A 25228-nucleotide genomic window follows, 5' to 3' on the forward strand; every position below is an offset into this window, starting at 1 on the left:
CTAGAAACACACCTAATGTTGAAGGACAAAAGAAGACTCAGGGTGAACCAGCAGTTAAGTAAGCGAGGAGATGATTACCATTTGCCTGAATTATTGTTTTCCAGGCCTTCATCCTGAGTCTTGTTTTATCCTTCAACATGTTCAATCACCACATTATACCCCATAAATGCATTAAGGTACACAGTTATGATTTAATGAAGGAAAATATATTTAAAATATTAAAAAACTAAAGGAATGCCCCGGCAAGCTCCGCCCTCAGGGTCGCAGAGCTAGAAACGGGTGGGAGCTGGTAACCCAGCAACCAAGTAGCCTATGGGTGGGGTCTGAGCCGCCTTGCAGCCCTAACCCTCAGGGGCAGAGTGAGACCTGTTTTGGCACCCTGGGTAAGTGGATAGCCACTTCAGCAGTGATTCCAGCAAGAAAGCTGGGAAAGCTTCTGCTCAGCAAGTTTGCAAGTTCAAAGTGCCTTTTCACTGGGCTGAAGAGAGATTTAGGGTGTCTACCTGCTGGGGTTTGAGAAATCAGCTGCCTCCAGTCGTATCAGAACTGTGACTAACATCTCATACCCCATAAGACCACGTGTTGCCCAGACAATATTCAATAACATATACAAACTGCTTTGTTTTTGGTTGTGTATTTTTTCTTTTTTTTTTTTTTGTTTGTTTATTTTGACGTTGTTGATGTTCTTTTGTTTTTTAATTTCAATCTTTTCCATACAGATCCCTTTTTCTTTCTCAATTTTTCTAGTTTAATTATAATTTCCCATTGCTGCCTTTTTTAATAACTACAACTTCATTTTTGCTAGTGTTTCTACCGCTATCATTTGGTTTTTCACCCCATTATATCCCCGTAAAGTTTTCTGTTTGCTTGTTTTGGTTTGATTTATAGCATTTTTGTCTTTCCTCTCTACTTGGTGGAGGTGAGGTACTGTGTCTGATCAGGTTAGCAAAGAGCTGCTGACCTCAAGGGAACCACCCAACTGGGGCACCCCCAGAAGGTGGGGGTTTTTTAAGGTTGTGTCAAAGTACCCTACTGTACACCTATATTGCCCTGTCTCCCTCTTTCTGTGCCTCTCTTCTTTTTGTCAATATTCCTTATCCCCACCCCCTCTCCTTTCTCTATCTATCTTTTTTTTTTTTCTTATCACTCAGTCCTCCTTTCTTTCATCCCTTTTTTGCTCTTCAATCTTATCACCCTTCTGGTCCTGTAACCCTTAGTCCACAGGCACAAGATCTTAAAGAGCAAGAGGAAGTGAAAGGAAAATTAGGGCAAGGAAACAGATAAAAGAAATCACTCATGAGGAAGAATCAGCAGAAAACTCCAGGCAACATGAAGAACCAGTCCAGAACAACCCTGCCAAGGGACCATGAGGTAGCTACTGCAGAGGATTCCACCTATACAGAAATGTTAGGAATGACAGAAAGGGAATTTAGAATACACATGTTGAAAACAATGAAAGAAATGATGGAAACAATGAAGGAAACTGCTAATAAAGTGGAAAATAACCAAAAGGAAATCCAAAAACAGAATCAAATCAGAGACGAACGATATGAAGAATATAAAAAGGATATAGCAGAGCTGAAGGAAATGAAACAGTCAATCAGGGAACTTAAAGATGCAATGGAAAGTATCAGCAACAGGTTAGACCATGCAGAAGAAAGAATTTCAGAGGTAGAAGACAAAGTTTTTGAGATAACTCAGATAGTAAAAGAGGCAGAAAAGAAGAGAGAGAAAGCAGAACGTTCACTGTCAGAATTATGGGACTTTATGAAGCGTTCCAACATACGAGTTATAGGAATTCCAGAAGGGGAAGAAGAATGCCCCAGAGGAATGGAAGCCATACTAGAGAATATTGTAAAAGAAAATTTCCCAAACATCACCAAAGATTCTGACACACTGCTTTCAGAGGGCTATCGGACCCCAGGTCGCCTCAACTCTAACCGAGCTTCTCCAAGACACATTGTGATGAACCTGTCCAAAGTCAAGACAAAAGAAAAGATTCTGCAAGCTGCCAGGAGTAAGCGCCAGTTGACCTACAGGGGCAAATCCATCAGAGTGACCGCAGACTTCTCTAATGAAACTTTCCAAGCAAGAAGACAATGGTCATCTACCTTTAATCTACTTAAACAGAACAATTTTCAGCCCAGAATTCTGTACCCTGCTAAGCTAAGCTTCAAAATTGATGGAGAAATCAAATCATTTATGGATATACAAACATTGAGGAAATTCGCCACAACAAGACCAGCTCTACAGGAAATACTTCAACCTGTTCTGCACACTGACCACCACAATGGATCAGCAGCAAAGTAAGAACTCAGAAATCAAAGGACAGAGCCTAACCTCCACACTGATGCAAAAGATAAAACTAAGCAATGGACTCTCACCAAATAAGACGAATAGAATACTACCACACTTATCAATTATCTCCATAAATGTTAATGGCTTGAATTCCCCACTGAAGAGACATAGATTGGCTGACTGGATTAAAAAACACAAGCCATCCATTTGCTGTCTGCAAGAAACACACCTGGCTTCAAAAGACAAATTAAAGCTCCGAGTCAAGGGTTGGAAGACAATTTTTCAGGCAAATGGAATTCAGAAGAAAAGAGGAGTTGCAATTTTATTTTCAGATACATGTGGATTTAAAGCAACTAAAGTCAAAAAAGACAAAGATGGTCACTTTATATTGGTCAAGGGAAAACTACAACAAGAAGACATTTCAATTCTAAATATTTATGCACCCAATTTAAATGCTCCCAGATTCTTGAAGCAGACCTTACTCAGTCTGAGCAATATGATATCTGATAATACCATCATAACAGGGGACTTTAACACACCTCTTACAGAGTTGGACAGATCCTCTAAACAGAAATTAAACAAAGATATAAGAGATTTAAATGAGACCCTAGAACAACTATGCTTGATAGACGCATATAGAACACTCCATCCCAAAGATAAAGAATATACATTCTTCTCATCACCCCATGGAACATTCTCCAAAATTGATCATATCCTGGGACACAAAACAAATATCAACAGAATCAAAAGAATTGAAATTTTACCTTGTATCTTTTCAGACCATAAGGCACTAAAGGTGGAACTCAACTCTAACAGAAATGCTCGACCCCACCCAAAGGCATGGAAATTAAACAATCTTCTGTTGAATAACAGATGGGTGAAGGAAGAAATAAAACAGGAAATCATTAACTTCCTTGAGCATAACAACAATGAAGACACAAGCTACCAAAACCTGTGGGATACTGCAAAAGCATTTTTGAGAGGAAAATTCATCGCTTTAGATGCCTACATTCGAAAAACAGAAAGAGAGCACATCAACAGTCTCACAAGAGATCTTATGGAATTGGAAAAAGAAGAACAATCTAAGCCTAAACTCAGTAGAAGAAAAGAAATATCCAAAATCAAATCAGAGATCAATGAAATTGAAAACAAAAGAATCATTCAGAAAATTAATGAAACAAGGAGTTGGTTTTTTGAAAAAATAAATAAAATAGATAAACCATTGGCCAGACTTACTAGAAATAGAAAAGTAAAATCTCTAGTAACCTCAATCAGAAACGATAAAGGGGAAATAACAACTGATCCCACAGAGATACAAGAGATCATCTCTGAATACTACCAGAAACTCTATGCCCAGAAATTTGACAATGTGAAGGAAATGGATCAATATTTGGAATCACACCCTCTCCCTAGACTTAGCCAGGAAGAAATAGACCTCCTGAACAGACCAATTTCAAGCACTGAGATCAAAGAAACAATAAAAAAGCTTCCAACTAAAAAATGCCCTGGTCCAGATTTCTTCACTCCAGAATTCTATCAAACCTTCAAGGAAGAGCTTATTCCTGTACTGCAGAAATTATTCCAAAAAATTGAGGAAGAAGGAATCTTCCCCAACACATTCTATGAAGCAAACATCACCCTGATACCAAAACCAGGAAAAGACCCAAACAAAAAGGAGAATTTCAGACCAATCTCACTCATGAATATAGATGGAAAAATTCTCAACAAAATCCTAGCCAATAGATTACAGCTTATCATCAAAAAAGTCATTCATCATGATCAAGTAGGCTTCATCCCAGGGATGCAAGGCTGGTTTAACATACGCAAGTCCATAAACGTTATCCACCATATTAACAGAGGCAAAAATAAAGATCACATGATCCTCTCAATAGATGCAGAAAAAGCATTTGATAAAATCCAGCATCCTTTTCTAATTAGAACACTGAAGAGTATAGGCATAGGTGGCACATTTCTAAAACTGATTGAAGCTATCTATGACAAACCCACAGCCAATATTTTACTGAATGGAGTTAAACTGAAAGCTTTTCCTCTTAGAACTGGAACCAGACAAGGTTGTCCTCTGTCACCTTTACTATTCAACATAGTGCTGGAAGTTCTAGCCAATACAATTAGGCAAGACAAGGAAATAAAGGGAATCCAAATGGGAGCAGAGGAGGTCAAACTCTCCCTCTTTCCTGACGACATGATCTTATACTTAGAGAACCCTAAAGACTCAACCACAAGACTCCTAGAATTCATCAAAAAATACAGTAATGTTTCAGGATATAAAATCAATGTCCACAAGTCAGTAGCCTTTGTATACACCAATAACAGTCAAGATGAGAAGCTAATTAAGGACACAACTCCCTTCACCATAGTTTCAAAGAAAATGAAATACCTAGGAATATACCTAACGAAGGAGGTGAAGGACCTCTATAAAGAAAACTATGAACTCCTCAGAAAGGAAATAGCAGAGGATATTAACAAATGGAAGAACATACCATGCTCATGGATGGGAAAAGTCAACATTGTTAAAATGTCTATACTTCCCAAAGCAATCTACCTATTCAATGCCATTCCTATCAAAGTACCTACATCGTACTTTCAAGATTTGGAAAAAATGATTCTGCGTTTTGTATGGAACCAGAAAAAACCCCGTATAGCTAAGGCAGTTCTTTGTAACAAAAATAAAGCTGGGGGCATCAGCATACCAGATTTTAGTCTGTACTACAAAGCCATAGTGGTCAGGACAGCATGGTACTGGCACAAAAACAGAGACATAGACACTTGGAATCAAATTGAACACCAAGAAATGAAACTAACATCTTACAACCACCTAATCTTCGATAAACCAAACAAGAACTTACCTTGGGGGAAAAACTCCCTATTCAGGTGTTGGGAGAACTGGATGTCTACATGTAAAAGACTGAAACTGGACCCACATCTTTCCCCACTCACAAAAATTGATTCAAGATGGATAAAGGACTTAAATTTAAGGCATGAAACAATAAAAATCCTCAAAGAAAGCATAGGCAAAACACTGGAAGATATTGGCCTGGGGGAAGACTTCATGAAGAGGACTGCCATGGCAATTGCAACAACAACAAAAATAAACAAATGGGACTTCATTAAACTGAAAAGCTTTTGTACAGCTAAGGAGACAATAACCAAAGCAAAGAGACAACCCACACAATGGGAAAGGATATTTGCATATTTTCAAACAGACAAAAGCTTGATAACCAGGATCTATAGAGAACTCAAATTAATCCACATGAAAAAAGCCAACAATCCCTTATATCAATGGGCAAGAGACATGAATAGAACTTTCTCTAAAGACGACAGACAAATGGCTAACAAACACATGAAAAAATGTTCATCATCTCTATATATTAGAGAAATGCAAATCAAAACATCCCTGAGATATCATCTAACCCCAGTGAGAATGGCCCATATCACAAAATCTCAAAACTGCAGATGCTGGCGTGGATGTGGAGAGAAGGGAACACTTTTACACTGCTGGTGGGACTGCAAACTAGTACAACCTTTCTGGAAGGAAGTATGGAGAAACCTCAAAGCACTCAACCTAGACCTCCCATTCGATCCCGCAATCCCATTACTGGGCATCTACCCAGAAGGAAAGAAATCCTTTTATCATAAGGACACTTGTACTAGACTGTTTATTGCAGCTCAATTTACAATCGCCAAAATGTGGAAACAGCCTAAATGCCCACCAACCCAGGAATGGATTAACAAGCTGTGGTATATGTATACCATGGAATACTATTCAGCCATTAAAAAAAATGGAGACTTTACATCCTTCGTATTAACCTGGATGGAAGTGGAAGACATTATTCTTAGTAAAGCATCACAAGAATGGAGAAGCATGAATCCTATGTACTCAATCTTGATATGAGGACAATTAATGACAATTAAGGTCATGGGGGGGAAGCAGAAAGAGGGATGGAGTGAGGGGGGTGGGGCCTTAGTGTGTGTCACACTTTATGGGGGCAAGACATGATTGCAAGAGGGACTTTACCTAACAATTGTAATCAGTGTAACTGGCTTATTGTACCCTCAATGAATCCCCAACAATAAAAAAAAAAAAAAAAAGAAAAAAGAAAATATCAGTAAGAAATAATGAAAGTGGCAGAGCCTTAAATTCAAAACTGAGAAGTTGATATAATGATACATTTTAACATATGTATGTGAATTGAAAAAGATCTGCTTTGGCTGATTGATTTGATAATTGGTATTGCTGATTAAAATTAGATGTTTTATATAAAAAAAAAACAAAAAACTAAAGGAAATCAGAAAAGGAGGGGTTGCAAGTTTATTTTCAGAGACAATTGTATTTAAAGCAAAAAAGTAAGTAATAACAAAGAGGGTCACTATATACTGGTCAAGGGAACAATAGAACAAGAGGACATTTCAATTCTAAAAGTATATAACACCCAACTTATATGGTCCCAGATTTATGAAGCCAACACTAATTGTCTGAACAATATAATATCCTACAACACCACAGTAGCTAGGGACTTTAACATTCCTCCAAGAGAACTGGACAGAGCCACTAAACAGAAACTACACATAGAAACAAGGAACTTGAATGCTATCCTAGATCAGTATGCTTAATAGACATATATAGAACACACAACCCCAAAGCCAAAGAGAATATGTTCTTCTATCAGCCCATGGATCATACTTCAGCCCACAGACACAAATCAAACCTCAACAATTTTTTTAAAAAATTTTAAATAATACTTTGCATCTTTTCAGTCCACCAGGGAATAAAGATAGAAATCGATTGCAACAAAAACCTTCATCCACACACAAAGTCCTGGAAACTACAAACTTTATGCTACATGACAGTTGAATCAAGGAAGATGAAAGAAGGAAATTATTAGATTTCATGAACAGCATGACAATGAAGCCACAGATTCCCAAAACCTGTGGGATACTGAAAAAGATGTCATAAGAGGAAATTTATTGCATTAGATACCAACATATGAAATATAGAAAGAGAGCACATCAACAGCCTAATGAATCATCTCAAAGAAATGGAGAAGGAAGAGTAATCCAATTGCAAACCTAGCAGAAGAAAAGAAATAACCAAAATTAAATTAGAAATAAATGAAGTTGTAAACAAAAGAATCATTCAGAAAATCAATAAAATGGAAAGTTCGTTCTTTGAAAAGATAAATAAAATCAATAAACCTTTGGCCAGATTAAATAGAAAGATAGCATTAAAATCTCTAAAACCTCAATCAGAAACAAAAAAAGGGGAAATAACTACAGATACCACAGAGATACAAGAGATTATCTCTGTCTACTACAAGCAACTCTATGCCCAGAAATTTGACAATGTGGACGAAATGGACCAATACCTGGAATCACACTGTCTCCCTAGACTTAACCAGGGAGAAATAGAGCTCTAGAACAGACAAATATCAAGCACTGAAATTTAAATAACAATAAAAAAGCTTCCAACAACAAAAAGAAAATCCCTAAACCACATGGCTTCACGAGAATTTGATCAAATCTTCAATCAAGAGCTTATACCTACCATGCAGAATGAATTCCAAAACACTGAGAAGAAAGAAACCTTCCCTAGCATGTTCTCTGAAGAAAATATCACCCTGATACCAATACCAAGAAAAGACCAAACTAAAAAGAGAACAACAGACCAATTTCACTAATGAATATTGACAGAAATATACTCAACAAAATCCTAGAAAATAGATTTTATCTATACATTTAAAAAAATTATATGTCATAATCAAATCGGCTTCATCCCAGGGATGCTAAGATGAAGCTAGTTTAACCTACACAAGTCCATAAACATAATTCACCATATCAATAGAAGCCAAAATAAAGACCATAAAATCCTCTCAATAGATGCAGAAAAAGCATTTGGCAATATTCAGCATCTTTTTCTAACAAGAACACTTAAGAAAATAGGCAGAGATGACACATTTCTTAATTGGTTGAAGCCTTCTGGGACAAACTCACAGCCAATTTCACACTGAATAAAGTTTTCCACTTAGAACTGAAACTAGACAGGATGTCCACCATCACCACTGGTATTCCACATAGCTCTGGAAGTTTTAACTAATGCAATCAGGAAAGAGAAGGACATTAAGTGGATACAAATGATGGCCCAGGAGGTCAAACTTTCACTCTTTGCCAATGTTATCATTTTATACTTAGAGAACCCAACTGATTCAACTACACGACTCCTGGGAGTGATCAAGATATAGAGTAATGGTGTGGAGTATAAAATCAATGTGCTCAAATCAGGAGCCTTTGTGTATGCAAATAACAATTAAGATGAGAGGCAAACAGGGACACAATACCCTTCAGAGCAGCTTCAAAGAAAGTGAAATACCTGGGAATATACTTAACCAAGGACATGAAAGATCTTTACAAAGAGAATTATGAAACCCTAAGAAAAGAAATAGCAGGAGACATGAATATATGGAAGAATATGTCATGTACACGACTGGGAAGATTTGCATTGTTACAATGTTTATAAAACCCAAAGTAATGTATGGATTCGATGTAATTACCATTAAAATACCAACATCATACTTTGAAGAAATGGAAGAAAGAGTTCTGCATGTTGTATGGAAACAATAAAAAAACCCATAAAGCCAAGGAAATTATTAATAATAAAAACAAATCCAGAAGTATCACTCTACCAGACTTTACATTATATTGTAAGTCCACAGTTATCAGAACAGCATGGTACAGGAACAAAAATAGAAATACAGACATATAGAACAGAATAGAAAACCTAGAGATGAAACCAGCTTCTTATTGCTATCTGATCTTTGATAAACCAAACAAATAATCACTATTCAATAAATGGTACTGGGAGAACTGGATAATTCACATAAAAACTGAAAGTGGACCTGCACTTTTCGTCAACTTACAAAAATTGAATTCAAGATGGATAAAAGTTTAAATCTAAGACATGAAATGATAAAAGTCCTAGAAGAAAGTGTAGGGGAAAACTTGATGACGTAGACCTGGGGAAAGATTTTATGTAGACTCTGTTGGCAATCCACGACAATACCAAAATTAAACAAATGGGACTTAATTAAGCTGGAAAGTCTCTGCAGAGTTAAGGACACAAAAACTAAAGCAAGATGCCATTAATCCCCCTCCCTCCCTCCTCTTTCTCCCCTTCCCTATTCTTACGTTGTAACTGGGTTATAGTTTTCATATGAAGGTCCTACATTAGTTTCATAATAAGGGTGAGTACATTGGGTACTTTTTCTTCCATTCTTGAGACACTTTACTAAGAAGAATATGTTCCAGCTCCATCCATGTAAACATGAAAGAGGTAAAGTCTCCATCTTTTTTAAGGCTGCATAATATTCCATGGTGTACATATACCGCAATTTATTAATGCATTTGTGGATCAATGGGCACTTGGGCTTTTTCCATGACTTAGCAATTATGAATAGGGCTGCAATAAATACTCTAATACAAATATTTTTGTTACGATGTGATTTTTGGTCTTCTGGGTATATGCCCAGTAGAGGGATTACAAGATTGAATGGCAGATCTATTTTTAGATCTCTGAGTGTTCTCCATATCTCTTTCCAAAAGGAATGTATTAATTTGCATTCCCACCAGCAGTGCAAAAGTGTTCCCTTTTCTCCACATCCACGCCAACATCTCTGGTTTTGGGATTTTGTGATGTAGGCTAGTCTCACTGGAGTTAGATGATATATCAAAGTAGTTTTGATTTGCTTTTCTCTGATGATTAAAGATGATGAGCATTTTTTTCATATGTCTGAAGGCCGTGTGCCTGTCTTCTTCAGAGAAATTTCTCTTCAAGTCCTTTTCCCAGCCTGCGATGGGATCCCTTGTTCTGTTCTTGCTAATGCGTTTGAGTTCTCTGTGGATTCTTGTTATGAAATCTTTGTCAGAGACATAACCTGCAAATATCTTTTCCCATTCTGAGGGCTGTTTGCTTGCTTTATTTCCTGTGTTCTTGGCTGTGCAGAAGCTTTTCAGTTTGATCAAGTCCCAATAGTGTATTTTTGAAGCAGCTTCAATTGCCTGGGGGATCCTTCTCATGAAAAACTCGCCCAACCCAATTTCTTCAAGGGTTTTCCCTGCACTCTCTTCTAGTATTTTTATAGTTTCATGTCTTAGGTTTAAATCTTTAATCCAGTGAGAGGCTATATTGGTTAATGGTGAGAGGTGTGGGTCCAGTTTCAGTCTTCTACAGGTTGTCAGCCAGTTCACCCAGCACCATTTGTTAAATAGGGAATCTTTTCCCCATTGAATGTTTTTAATTGGCTTGTCAAAGATTAAATAACAGTAATTAGCTGGATTCATCTCTTGGTTCTCTATTCTGTTCCAGACGTCTGCTTCTCTGTTTTTGTGCCAGTACCATGCTGTTTTTGTTTGTTTGTTTGTTTGTTTTTGTGGTTTTTGGCCAGGACTGGGTTTGAACCCACCACCTCTGGCATATGGGACCAGCGCCCTATCCCCTTGAGCCACGGGCACTGCCCAGCATGCTGTTTTGATCACTATCGATTTGTAGTATAGTCTGAGGTCTGGTAGAGTGATTCCTCCTGCTTTGTTTTTTATTTCTGAGTAATGTCTTGGCTATTCGAGGTTTTTTCTGATTCCATATAAAACTAAGTATTGTTTTTTCAAGATCTTTAAAGTATGACCGTGGAGCTTTAATGGGGATTGCGTTGAAATTATATATTGCTTTGGGTAGTATGGACATTTTAACAATGTTGATTCTTCCCAACCATGGCATGGTATATTTTTCCATTTGTTAACATTCTCAGCTATCTCTTTTCTTAGAGTTTCATAATTATCTTTATATAGATCTTTCTCTTTGTTAGATAAACTCCAAAGTATTTCATCTTCTTTGGCACTACTGTGAATGGGATAGAGTCCTTAATTGTTTTTTCAACTTGACGATTGTAGGTATATATAAAGGCTACCGATTTATGAATGTTGATTTTGTAACACGAGACGCTGCTGTATTCCTTGATCACTTCTAAGAGTTTTGTAGTAGAGTCCCTAGTATTTTCCAGATATACAATCATATCATCTACAAAGAGTGAAAGTTTGTTCTCTTCTGACCCTATGTGGATACCCTTGATCGCCTTTTCTTCCCTAATTGTGGTGGCTAAAACTTCCATTAAAATGTTTTTTTTTTTTTTTTTTTTTTTTTTTGAGATGGAGTCTTAAGCTGTCGCCCTGGGTAGAGTGTAGTGGCATCACAGCTCACAGCAACCTCCAACTCCTGGGTTTAAGCGATTCTCCTGCCTCTGCCTCACAAGTAGCTGGGACCACAGGCGCTGGCCACAACACCTGGCTATTTTTTGGTTGTAGTTGTCATTGTTGTTTGGTGGGCCTCCACTTTGGATTCGAACCTGCCAGCTCAGGTGTATATGGCTGGCACCTTAGCTGCTTGAGCCACAGGCACTGAGCCTACTTCCATTACAATGTTAAAGACCAATGGAGACAATGGGCAGCCTTGTCTGGTTCCAGATCTGAGTGGAAATGATTCCAATTTAACTCCATTCAATATGATATTGGCTGTGGGTTTGCTGTATATGGCCTCTATCAGTTTAAGAAATGTCCCTTCTATACCAATTTTCTTAAGTGTTCTGATCATGAAGGGATGTTGGATGTTATCAAAAGCTTTTTCTGCATTGATTGAGAGAATCATATGGTCTTTGTTTTTTTAATTTGTTTATGTGCTGAATTACATTTATAGATTTAAGTATATTGAACCAGCCTTGAGACCCTGGGATAAAACCGACTTGGTCATGATGTATGATTTGTTTGATAAGTTGCTGGATTCTGTTTGTTAGAATCTTGTTGAATATTTTTGCATCTATATTCATTAGTGATATTGGTCTACAATTTTCTTTTTTTGTTGGGTCTTTTCCTGGTTTGGGGATCAGGGTGATGTTTGCTTCATAGAACGTGTTGGGTAGTCTTCCTTCTTTTTCTACCTTTTGGAACAGGTTGAGTAATCTTCAAGGGAATATGTGAATCCTAGTAAAAGTGGAATGTAAAGGTCTTAGCCAAATAACTAAGAGAATGCCACGAAAGCTATGTTAACTAGTGTAATGAAAAGATGTCAAACGGTCTATGAACCAAGTGTATGGTGCCCCATGATCATACTAATGTACACAGCTATGATTTAATAAAAATAAAAAAAAAATTAAAGCAAATAAAGAACCTTTGGAATGGGAAAAGATACTTGCAGGTTATTAATCTGACAAAGGGTTGATAATTAGAATCCACAGGGAATTCAGATTAATCAACATAAAAAGAACAAACAATCCCATCTATCACTGGGCAAGAGTCATGAACACAACCTATGAAGAAGACAAATGAAGGGCTAACAAACATGAAAAAAATCAGAAATCATCACAGAAATACAATCATCACAGAAATACAATCTAAATCACAGAAATACAATCAAAATCATTTTTAGATATCACTTAACCCCACTCAGAATAGCTTACATCACAGGGTCCCAAATGAGATGCTTGTGCAAATGTGGAGAAAAGTGAACATCTTTACACTGTTGTTGAGATTGCAAACTAACAGAGTCTCTTTGGAAAGAAGTAGGGAGAGTCCTCAAAGAACTCAAATTATACCTCCCATTTGATCCCACAATGCCACTACTAGGCATCTAGCCAGAAGAAAAAAATAGCACCTTATCATAAAGACATCTGCATTTGATTATTGCTGCTCAGTTTACAATCACCAAGATGTGGAAACTACCCTAGTGCCCACCAACTCATGAATGGATTAACAAACTGTGGTATATGTATACTATGAAATACTACTTAGCCATAAAAAGATGGAGAATTTACATCTGGATAGTTAGAAAACATTCTTTTTAGTAAAGTATCACAAGAATGGAAAAGCAAGTATCCAATGGATTCAACAGTAATATGAAGCTGGTAGACCAACTAATACATGCCCCCACAAAACGAAAAGTCATTTTAACTCCAGTTGAGCTAAGGGGGGAGGAAAAAGGGGGAGAAGGGAATGGGATCAGTGTGGTCCCACCTAATGGGCACATGTAAGGACATAGGGCACATCTCCCCAGAGTGAGAAACAATTATAATAGGGACTTTCCCTAACAAACTCAAAAACAAAACAAAACAAACCCCCACAAAGTTTAAGACTTCTCTATAATAAACATGCCTTTTTCCCTGTTTCTTGCAGCTTTTCATTTATTTTTATTTTTTATTTTCTATTTTAAATTTTATTTATTTCTGTTTTAAACTTTCTTTTATTTGAGCCAGGGTCTTGCTCTGACTCTCAGTACAATGCCATGATCATAGCTCATTGCAACCTCTAATATGAGGGCTCATTTTATTTTCTCACTGCAGCCTCTTGAATAGCTGGAACTATAGGGAAGCATCACCACACCCACACCTGGATAATTATTTTTTCTTTCTTTCTTTCCTTTTCCTTCCTTACTCCCTCTCTCCCTCCCTCCCTTCCTTCCTTCCTCAATTAAAAAAGAGGGTCATCAAGGCCATATCTTTCAGTCTTAGTTAGCTTTACCTCTCAGCACCACCTGCAGGTCCTTCCTTCCTTTCCTCCTTCCCTCCTTCCTTCCTTCCCTCCCTCCCTCCTTTCTTCCTTCCTTTCTCTCTCTCTCCTCTCTCTCTCTTTTTTCTTTTCTTTTCTTCCTTTTCTCTCTTTCCCCTCCCTCCCTCCCTTCCTACCTTCCTTCCTTTCTTTCTTCATTTCTTTCTTCTCTCTCTTTCTTTCTTTTTGTTCTCACATTACCTAGGCGTGTCTACAGCTCCTGGTTTCAAGTCTCCTACAGTGCTTAGATTATAGGCATGAATCACCTCTTACAGCTTTTCTATCATCCAGTTTCTCTCCTTGCTTTGAACTCTATTTTTTTTTTTTTTGAGACTAGGTATAACTTTGTCACACAAGATCAAGTACAGTGCTACCATCACAGCTTGATGAAGTCTCTAATTCCTGGGCTCAAGTGATTCACCTGACTGGGCCTCTAAGGAGCTACGACTACAGTTTCATATCACCATGATGGGCTAATGCCTTTATAGTTTTTGTAGAGATAGGCCCAGGCTTCAGGTGATCTTTTTGCCTTGGCCTTTTTACTTTGGCCTCATAAAGTGCTGGGATTCCATGGCATGACTGTGTATTAATATTCCTTAATACACAGTCTCATCCAGAGATCTATTTTTCATCACTTTTTTAAACTAAAATCTTTTACAATCCTACACTTCCAATTTAAAAAGAGGGCCGTCAAGGCCATATCTTTGAGTTTTAGTTTGCTTTACCTCTCAGTACCACCTGCAGGCACTGACTAGGCCCTTCCCTGTGCTCCTGGACGAGCATCTACCCTGAAATCTCCAAACCTGAAATCCAAAATGCTTCAAAATGTTATTCATCTTACATATAAAGATGACAGCACAAGTGGAAAATTCCACATCTGAATTCATGTGACAGGTTTCAGTGAAAACACACATCTTTGTTTCATGCAAAATTTAGTACTTAAAAATATTATATCAAGTTACATTCAGGCTTTGTGCATAAGTTGTTCATGAAGCATTAATGAATATTGTGTTTAGACTTGGATCCCATCCTCAAGATCTTTTATTGTGTATATATAAATATTCTAAAATCTGAAATATTTCTGGGCATTTGGGGTGCAGAATGTACAGCCTGTACTAGTAGAGAAAAAAAGTTCCTTTTAAGTATGATAGAAAGTAAGAGATTGACTTACTGAACTTGCAGATGACACATATTTCTCAATGCAGTCCAGTGCCTTTCCAAAGTTTACTTTCATTTTTGAATTTTCTTTTTCAAGGCTAAAATACAAATTGTAAAATAATTCTTATCACAGATAAATTTTTAAAATGCCATAAAGCTTGTGAACAAATATCTAAAGGCATAATTAGAGAATTTCTCAAAGTTTAACAAAGCAGATGATTTGGCAAAGGTATTTTTCTAGGTGTCTTTTTGGAAAATGTATAAAATTTTGAAAAAATATACAAAGGCATGCATTTCAAAATAGCTTAAAGTTGAAACTTTCCTTGGCTTCACACAAACATACTTATTATCTGAACAGACACAATCTCATATTACACTGCTATTTGCTTTATGAATACTCAAGTTATTTTGTGTGCTGCTTTTAACTGTACCTTTGCATGCGGTCTTCCATCATCCTTTTACATTTTATAGTCTCTGCTAACTGATCTTCCAGAGATTTCTGCACCTAAAACAAAGGACTAAAAATAATTTACACTTGGAAAAACAAAGTGTCCACCAATGGATTAATGGATAAATGAAATGTGGTATACATAAAAATATTATTCTTGGGCTATGACAATGTTTTTATTAAAATCTTACTACCCAAATCATTAATTTTAGGAATTAAGTCAATTTCTTTTGTAAAGTCAAGGGGACTGGCACTACTTGCAATAAGTATTATCACTATGAAGGGGATAGATATTTTTATCAGAGACGTTTTTCATATTGTCTACCATATTCTTATACGCAGGCTGTCCCTGACTTGGGATCCTCCAACTTCCTATTGTTTGACTCCATAATGATGTGAAGCCATTGCAAGTTTGACATTATGATGATGGCCACCTTAATTTTTTTGACTTTAAAATGATATGAAACACCCCAATTTCAATGTATGTTGAATTTTGATTCATGATCCTTCCCAGGCTAGCAATATGTGGTATGAGGGACATATAATGCTTTATTAGAGACAGACTTATATTAGATGATTTTTTCAACTGAAGGCTAATGTAAGTGCTCTGAACATGTTCCAGGTAGGCTAGGCTAAGTGAGGATGGGTTTATTGGGATATAACCCCACTGAAAGTCAGTGAGCATCTGTACTACAGGTTGAGCGTCTTAATATTAGAACCTAAAATCCAAAATGCCCCCAAATCCTAATCACTTTTAGGTTCAAAATGACATTCCAAATGGAAAATTTGACATCTGACTTCATGTGCCATGTTGCAGTGAAAACATCTCTGCTTCATGCACAAAATTATAAAACATTACATAAAATTATCTTCAGGGTGTGTGAATATGGTGTATATATTACAAATAAATTTGTGTTTAGACTTGAATTCCCTTCCCAAGATATTTCAATAGGCATGTACAAATATTCCACAATCCAAAACATTTCTAGTCCAAAGCATTTTGAGTAAGATACACTCAGCCTATTCTGCCCCAGAACTAAAATAAGAGATTAACTTACGAAACTTGCACTTGACAAGTCTTTCTCATACTGGTTGAGTTTTTCGGCTTGGTCTTTGACAGTAAGTTTTAATTTGGAATTTGCCATTTTGATCCTAAAATATAATTTTTAAAATAATTAATGTCAGATAATTTTTTTAAATATCATGCAATTTTTGAACAAACACTTGAAGGTATGTTTATGTGAATCCTTAGATATTTGAAAAGTAGATGATTAAACAACTATATCATTTTTCTAGCAATGTCCATGCATAATGTGCAAAATTTAGAAACAAAGTAAAAAAAAATATGCATTTCAAAATAGCTTAAAGCTGAAAATTTTCCTAAGATTCACACAGATATAGTTACTATTACAACTAGCACTAGTCTCAAACTGTAACACTTATTTTCTTTATAATACTCAAGTCTTTTTATTTTTCTTTTTTGCTGCTTGAAAGTATACTTTTTCCATTGGTCTAGCATCTTCTCGGCATGGTGTCCTTCCTCTTTGAGTTGATCCTCTACTTCTTGAAACTAAAACAAAGATTAGAAAAATGTTTACACTTGGAAATGACCCACATTTCCCTCACTGGATGGACAGCTAAAAAATGTAGCATATAGAAAACAAAGTTTTTAGACTAACACACTATTTGCGTTAAAAATAATAATGATCTAGTACAAATCTGCTCATCACCTGAAGAGATTTTTGTAGCTAAATTTCATTGGAACCCTGACACACCCCTTCATTCTGCATATTATTTATAGATACTTTTCTGCCATCACTGCACAGTGGAGCTGTTGCAACAGGAATCTTCTGGATCATAAAACCTAAAATATACTATTTGGCCCTTCACAGAGAAGGTTATCTACTCCTGTTACAGGATGAAAACACAACATTATTCTTGCTTTTACAAATTATATTGTATTACATAAATACTATTAAATACTCAATGAATACATTATTCTTAATTTTACAAACTATATTGTATGAGATAAATACTCAAATTTATAAAATTGATAAAATGGGGAAAGAGAAGATTACATTATGATAAGCATGTATATTTTGTATTCTAAGATCACAACATCAACTTTTATTATTTTATTTTATTCACATTTAATTTTATTGTAACAAGGCAACTTATATACTTTCAGCATCTAACACTCACCATTATCTTTCCTTTTAGGAAAAGGAAAAGGACTTTTAAAAATAAATGGGAAGAAAAGTACAACAGAGAATGTCAACCCCAAAGTTAAGTCGCAAGGCTTAAGTTTTCACTAGGAGAGAATTTAATTTAAATGCGTCGCCTTAAACTGTGAGGATGACTATTAAACTTTGCGATTAAACACGACAAAAGAGAGGCCATCATGTTAAAATTACCACTTAACCTACCCAGTCACATCAAAGCCATGTTTTACTAACCATCGTGACCAGATGTTTATTTATTTATTTATTTTTGTGAACATGAGGAAGTAGACAGGCACAAGTTGGTAAATGCTAACTGTTCATATTCATAGACACATTGTAGTCTCTGAGCCAATTTACAGGTAAAATAGACAAAAGGCTAGAACTTTGTGCACTGCTACACAGGGGGACAGCACCCTTCAGCTTCCCACAGAGCAAGGGGACCAGGTTTTCCTTTTTCTCTCACATCTCAGTGGTGTGTATGCTTCAGATGACAACCAGATGTCTCATGGAATAGTTTGAGAGGTGGACCTTTACAGAGGCCAAAAGATCTGGGTTTGAGTACTGGCTCCACCAGTACTAGCTGTGTGACCTTTAGCAAATTAGCAACTTGGTTTCTTCATCTACAACATGAACAGAATAGCACTGATTTCCTCATGTGGGTGTTGGGAAGACTGAACTGGGGAATACACGTAATGCACTTAGAAAAACATGAGGCACATGGTGAGTGGCATATAATATTTACTATTAACATCTTGTTGTATTTTATGTTCTAATTTTATAGTTTAGGCAGGTGACATGCCAATGAAAATGGTCCCCGACAGCTGCACTCAACTGATCTCCACACTACTAAAATGGGCAATAAATGCAGAGCATGACGCCCACAACAGTCCCAAATTCTGAGATAACAGTCACCAACTCCAGTAGCCAGCATTGTTCTCGTCCACTCATAAGAATTCATAGTTTACTTATCTCCATAGCAATCAGTGGGATGCATGACCATGAACTGCAGTGCACAGAGCATCTTCTGGAGTGAGTTGTATGGAACTTACATGACCCCAGGCAATAGCCTCAACCTGAAAACACTGGACTCCATTGATAAATCAAGGTGCCTTGATCACTTCATTCCCAGCAACTGGATATGATGGGCTGCTCTAGCAAGCATTCTGATGATCAAGTTAAGGTCATGTGCTGTGGTAGATCAGAAAGGCCAGAGCTTTTCAGTTGGAAAGGCAATTATCAATCTACAAGTCCCAATTCTGACTTTGTAATGAAGGAATACTAATTTAATTTTTTTTTCTATAGTGAGAATGACATGAATATTTTTTTTTTCCTGCTGGTTGCATCTACATTCACTTATTTATTTGGTTGAACACTTTCCTTGGAAATTAAATTAGTACTAGCAGGAAAGAAGCAGACTGGTTTGGCCCTAACTCATTAAAACAAACAAAGAAACAAAACAAAAAACAGAAAAACATTTTCTTGCTACTGTTGAAACAGCAATGAACAATAAGAAAGAACTACAGGAAATATTTCAAACTTTATCAATATTAAATAAGATTACATGAGGAGATAAGCAAAGACATAGAGTACTTTCCAGATGTATATCTTTGAAGGAGATAAGGAAATCAAAATATAATTCCTTGGTATAGAGAATATTTTCAATGAAAAGGCCATTTTTGATTAGAATGCACTAGTCTCTCCTCTATAAAACCTGAATAACTTGATTTAGAATCAGAAAAGGGGCTGCTGGAGTCCTTATCACATAGGCCTGGCCCTAATGTCCTTTGAAGCACTGAGACCTGTCTCTCAGGTTAAACTGCAACTCAGTCTGTTTCCCTCCATCTACCCATCATCCCTCGCAACCACTTGCTACACATATATTTTACAGTTTCTCTCCCCCCTCCCTTCTAAAAGGCATCTTTAAAAGCCACTGACTATCACTGAAACATTGGGCAATCATTCATACCCCCCATGTGCATGGTATTTGGAAATAAACCTTTCTCTTATTAATCTACTATAACTGTGAGTTGATCTTTTCAGCAAATCAACCTAGGGGAAAAGGGCAAGTTTCCCTGAGACTCCCCTTCACCTTCTTTCCATATAAATTCCTTAATTCCCCAATTACAAACTTCATTGGGAAGATATTGCAATGGATAAATCACAGCTAGACATATTTACAAAATACTTTTCACTAAATTCTGTTAAATACCATCTATTAATTATAAAATAACTTGGAAAAAGTCACTGAAATATATATCCCAAATAGAGAAAATTAATAACAATAGCAAGAAAGAGTTTTTTCTGTTTTTTTAATAAAAAAGTTCCAATTTTATATTTTATTGCTTAAAATATATTTAGAATAAAATTTTATTATATCAATTATCAGTATAGTATAAAGTATTTAATTATATTCTAACAAATGTTAATCTAAAACATTTTCAATTTATATAAGGATAACTTATAGGCATATCAACTTTTGCTATTAAATAATAGCTGTGTACATTAATGCAATTATGGGGTACAATGTGCTCGTTTTATATGCAACTTAGATATTATTCTCACCTTAGGCAAATTTATAATTGAACAAGATGACTCCTCATGAAAAAATAAAAGCCCTCAGAATGGGAGAAAATATTTGCAGGTTATACCTCCGATAAAGGTTTAATAACCAGAATCCACAGAGAACTCAAACGTATTAGCAGGAAAAGAACAAGTGATCCAATCACAGGGTGGGCAAAGAACTTGAAGAGAAACTTCTCTAAAGAAGACAGACACACGGACTACAGACACATGAAGAAAAGCTCATCATTCTTAATCATCAGAGAAATGCCAATCAAAACTACTTTGAGATATCACCTAACCCGAGTAAGAGTAGCCCACATAACAAAATCCCCAAACCATAGATCTTCGCATGGATGTGAAGAAAAGAGCACACTTCTACACTGCTGGTGGGAATGCACACTAATATGTTCCCTTTGGAAGGATGTTTGGAGAATACTTAGAGATCTAAAAATAGACCTGCCATTCGATCCTATAATTCCTTTACTAGGTATATACCCAGAAGACCAAAAATCACAATATAACAAAGACATCTGTACCAGGATGTTTATTGCAGCCGAATTCATAATTGCTAAGTCATGGAAGAAGCCCAAGTGCCCATCAACACACGAATGGACTAGCAAATTGTGGTACATGTATAACATGGAACATTATGCAGCCTTAAAGAAAGATGGAGACTTTACCTCTTTCATGTTTACATGGATAGAGCTGGAACATATTCTTCTTAGCAAAGTATCTCAAGAATGGAAGAAAAAGTATCCAATGTACTCAGCCCTACTATAAAGCTAATTTATAGCTTTCATATGAAGGCTATGACCTAACTATAGCTCAAGAATATGGGGAAAGGACCAAGGGAAGGGATGGGAGAGGGGAGGTTATGGTGGACGGAGGGTAAGGGGTGGGGCCACATCACGGTGCATCTTAGAATGGGTACAAGCGAAACTTACTAAAGGTAGAATACAAATGTCTACATACAATAAGCATGAAAATGCGATGAAGGCTACGTTGAACAGTTTGATGAGAATATTTCAGATTGTATATGAAACCAGCACATTGTACCCCTTGATTGCACAAATGTACACAGCTATGATTTAATAATAAAAAAATTAAAAAAAGCAATGCAAAATGAAGGACTAACTTATTCTGCACAGAGTAGATAACAAGTACTAAAGAATAAAGTCAACGAAAGTCAGAACACTCAGAGAAAGTTTCATGAAGAAGGAAAAATTGTGCTCAGGTCTGAATGAGGTTAGATGATCAGAAGCTAAAAAAGCGGGAAGCACAGCATGAGCAAGGCAGAGAGATGGTCAAATCTGCTAACTAACTGAGGATGACAGTCAATGGCAGGGAAATAAAATATCCGCTTGATATCATTTAAATTAATGTTCATGGGACTATGATGCATTGGTGGCAAAAAGTAGAAACAAACCTACAGGTCCAGCAAGTGAAGAATCGATCACCAGTAGGACCACACCATAGAATAGTACTAGACCGTGAAAGGAAATGAAGTATTGATCCATACTACAACATGGATTCATCCTGAAAACACGCTTTGTGAAACAATCCAGTCACAAAGGACTAAGTAGTATGTGGCTCCATTTATAAGAACTGTCTACAAAATAGCATGGTAATGGCACAAAAATAAAGATGTAGATCTATGAAATTGGATAGAGAGTTTAGAGATGAACCCAGCCACATATGGCCATTTAATCTTTGAAAAACCTACAAAGAGCATGCAATGAGGAAAAAGATCCTTATTTAACAAATGGTGCTTGAAGAACTGGTTATCCACATGTAGAAGACTGAAACTGGACCTGCACCTCTCACCATTGACAAAAAATTGATTCTTCGTAGATGAAAGATTTAATTATAAGACACAAAACAATAAAAATTCTAGGAAAGAGTGGGGGAAAACACTTGAATACATTGGCCTGGGAAAAAACTTTGTGAGATAGACCCTCTTAGCAATTGCACCAAAAATCAATACCTGGGACTTGATCGAGCTTAAAAGCTTTTGCACACCTAAGGCTACCGCAAATGAAACCAACAGACAGCCTTCAAATGGGAGAAAGTTTTTGCATGTTATGAATCTGACAAAGGCCTAATAACTAGAATGTACACAGAACTCAAATTGAACCTTAAGAAAGTATAAACAACCCTCTCTATAAGTGGGCAAGAGATTTGAACAGAAACTTGAGGACGACAGACGAATGTCCATCAAACACTTGAAAAAATGCTCATTGTCTTTAATCACCAGAGAAATGCAAATCAAAACCACTCTAAGATATCACCTAACCCCAGCAATCCCAGAACTACAGATGCTATTGTGGAGATGGAGAAAAGGGATTCTTCTACCATGCTGGTGGGATTGCAAAATAATACAGCCTTTTTGGAGAGAAGTATGGAGGATCCTCAAAAATCTAAAAGTAGACCTACCATTTGACCCTGCAATCCCATTACTAGGTATCTATCAAGAATAACAAAAATCATTTTACCACAAAAACATTTGCGCTAGAGTGTTTACTGTGGCTCAATTCATAATTGCCCAGTCATGGGAGCAACCTAAGTGTCCATCAACCTATGAATGGATCAACAAACTGTGGTATATGTATACCATGGAATATTATTCAGCCATTAAAAAGATGGAGACTTTACATCTTTTACATTTACCTGGATGGAATTGAAATACACTCTTCTTAGTAAAGTACCATAAGAATAGAAAAGTAAATATCCAGTATGAAATCCATACCTCCATACCTATATGAAATCAATATATAAACAATTACATGCTCATAAGAACAATAAAACACTCTTATAGTCCAGTTTGTGGGTAGAGTGAAGCGGGGTGGGGAACGTTTGGCAGAATGAGGGAGGGCACGAGGAAAGATCTCACCTATTGTGCACATTGTGAGGATGTATAATATGCCCCTTGAAAAAAAATAAAATAAAATTTGATTGATAAAGTCTCCCTCACCCCCACCCCACCACCCCCAAAATGAACTGTCTAGATAAGCAAATCTATGGAGATAAGGTAGATGGTGCTTGCCCAGGCCTGGGGAAAGTGGAGGGATAAGATGAGGGTGGAGGTTATGGTTATAAGATGTGGGGTTTCTTTTCGCATTGATGCAAATGTTCTGAAATTGATTGTGATGATGGTTCCACAACCCTGTGAATATACTAAGAGACATTAAGTGGTGAACTGCATGGTATGTGAATGAGACCTCAATACATTTGCTTTTAAAAATCCAATGGCAGGATCTGGGTAATTTTCTTAATTCTTTATTTTGGATGTACCTCCTATCCAAGACCTGAATATTTCTGTGCTTTTACAATATAATTAAAGTGAAATGGAAATGAAGGCAATTAACTTTGCAAAGAGTTTATAAATTAACCTAAAACATTTTCATTTTATTTATTTATTTTATTTATTTTTTTTAGAGACAGAGTCTCACTTTATGGCCCTCTGTGGAGTGCTGTGGCCTCACACAGCTCACAGCAACCTCCAACTTCTGGACTTAAGCGATTATCTTGCCTCTGCCTCCCGAGCAGCATTTTCATTTTAGACAAGAATATAAAGGCCTTTCTCTATGAGTTAACCTGAAATCCATAAAATAAGTATGCACAGATTTTGTATCCATTCACAAAATTGAAGATATGTTCTGGAACATTTCATTAGACATTACCCTGATTTAATCTGGCTTGCCTCACAATGGCAATAGAGAAATCACTGAAAACTACTGCTTAACAGGAAAAATGTCTCACAACTTCTGTGAAAAATGATGCATAATCCTCGACTTTCCTAAGGGTATATATTATAAGAAAATATGGTATTTTTCTATGTAATTTTAAGGAAAAGTGGAAGAATGAAAGTCAGAATTTAAGAAATAAATACATGATAAAGATAATAAAATGGTACAAAACTACTCATAATGAAAATATAAAAAGAAAACTGTCACCTGCAGCTAGTATTCTAAAACACTTTATGTTATTGGATCAGCTCTAGATTAACGGGTGGCATGTTAATTATGTACATACTTGGTTTGTCATCTGACTTATTTTTCTCATTGAATGTTGGGTCTCATCTTCTAAATGAATGTGACAACGTGATGTAGTTTCTAGTAACGTCTCCGATCTGGATAGTTTTTGCATGGTATCACACAGTTCTTGGCGAAGTTGTCTCAAAACTGCCTGGTAAGATATTTTTGTTGCAGATATTATAAACACTTTATTATTAGGATGTGTTAATAATATTTAACTTTAACATATATACCTTGAAGATTATCATCACATACATTGCATTGACTCACCTTCTTTTCCTCCTGTGTACACATTCCTGTTGACCACTAAATTTGGCTAAGGACACTAAGGAAAGTGCTACCTCCCCCCCAAGTCAGTATTCTACTGCTCAGACAACAGATTCAGTCCTCTATTCATTCCTCCCCTCATGAATGTGAAATGCATAAGGACCAACTGAAGGCTTAAAAGGAATGTGAAATGCATAACAAAAGATTCATATGCATGTGGATGGGATAGTGGTGGCAAATTCTACCCTGTAAAATGGTTTCTTTCTTTTTGATTAGAAGCTCAGATCAGCCTCAAAGTTTCTCACAAATTCAGTCCTCTGCTCAAACTATCCCAATAATCCCTATTTTAGAATAAAAGTAACATTCCAATGGCTCCTGCAGGCCCTAAGTAAACTGGCCTCCACCTCCCTCCCTAATCACAACTCCTGCAACTCCTACCCCTACTCAGCTTCCTACTCACTTTTTTCTGCTTCGGCTCTGTCTTAAAATGAGGCAACATAAAGACACTAAAATTATGATTTCAGCATTTTTACTCTATGTCTATTAACAATTTATAACTTAAACTCTTAAAATGTTGTGACACACTGTCTTTACTCAAAGTAAAACATCTCTCAGTACTAACTTTTATTTGCTGGAAA

General features: G+C 36.5%; 1 protein-coding gene across 1 annotated transcript in view; it reads right to left on the reverse strand.

The window, feature by feature from the left end:
- The window catches only part of LOC128579468 (ankyrin repeat domain-containing protein 26-like), a 49146-nt gene that overhangs the window by 12423 nt on the left and 11495 nt on the right, over positions 1–25228 (reverse strand). Inside the window, exons 5-9 of the mRNA XM_053581547.1 lie at positions 24322–24474; positions 17005–17075; positions 16564–16657; positions 15489–15562; positions 15071–15155 (exon numbers count right to left, since the gene is read on the reverse strand). Coding sequence (XP_053437522.1) covers positions 15071–15155; positions 15489–15562; positions 16564–16657; positions 17005–17075; positions 24322–24474 — 477 coding nt within the window. The remainder of the gene's footprint in view (positions 1–15070; positions 15156–15488; positions 15563–16563; positions 16658–17004; positions 17076–24321; positions 24475–25228) is intronic.

The sequence above is a fragment of the Nycticebus coucang genome, unplaced genomic scaffold, assembly GCF_027406575.1.
Source record: "Nycticebus coucang isolate mNycCou1 unplaced genomic scaffold, mNycCou1.pri scaffold_57, whole genome shotgun sequence".
In the NCBI taxonomy this organism is placed as follows: Eukaryota; Metazoa; Chordata; class Mammalia; order Primates; family Lorisidae; genus Nycticebus; species Nycticebus coucang.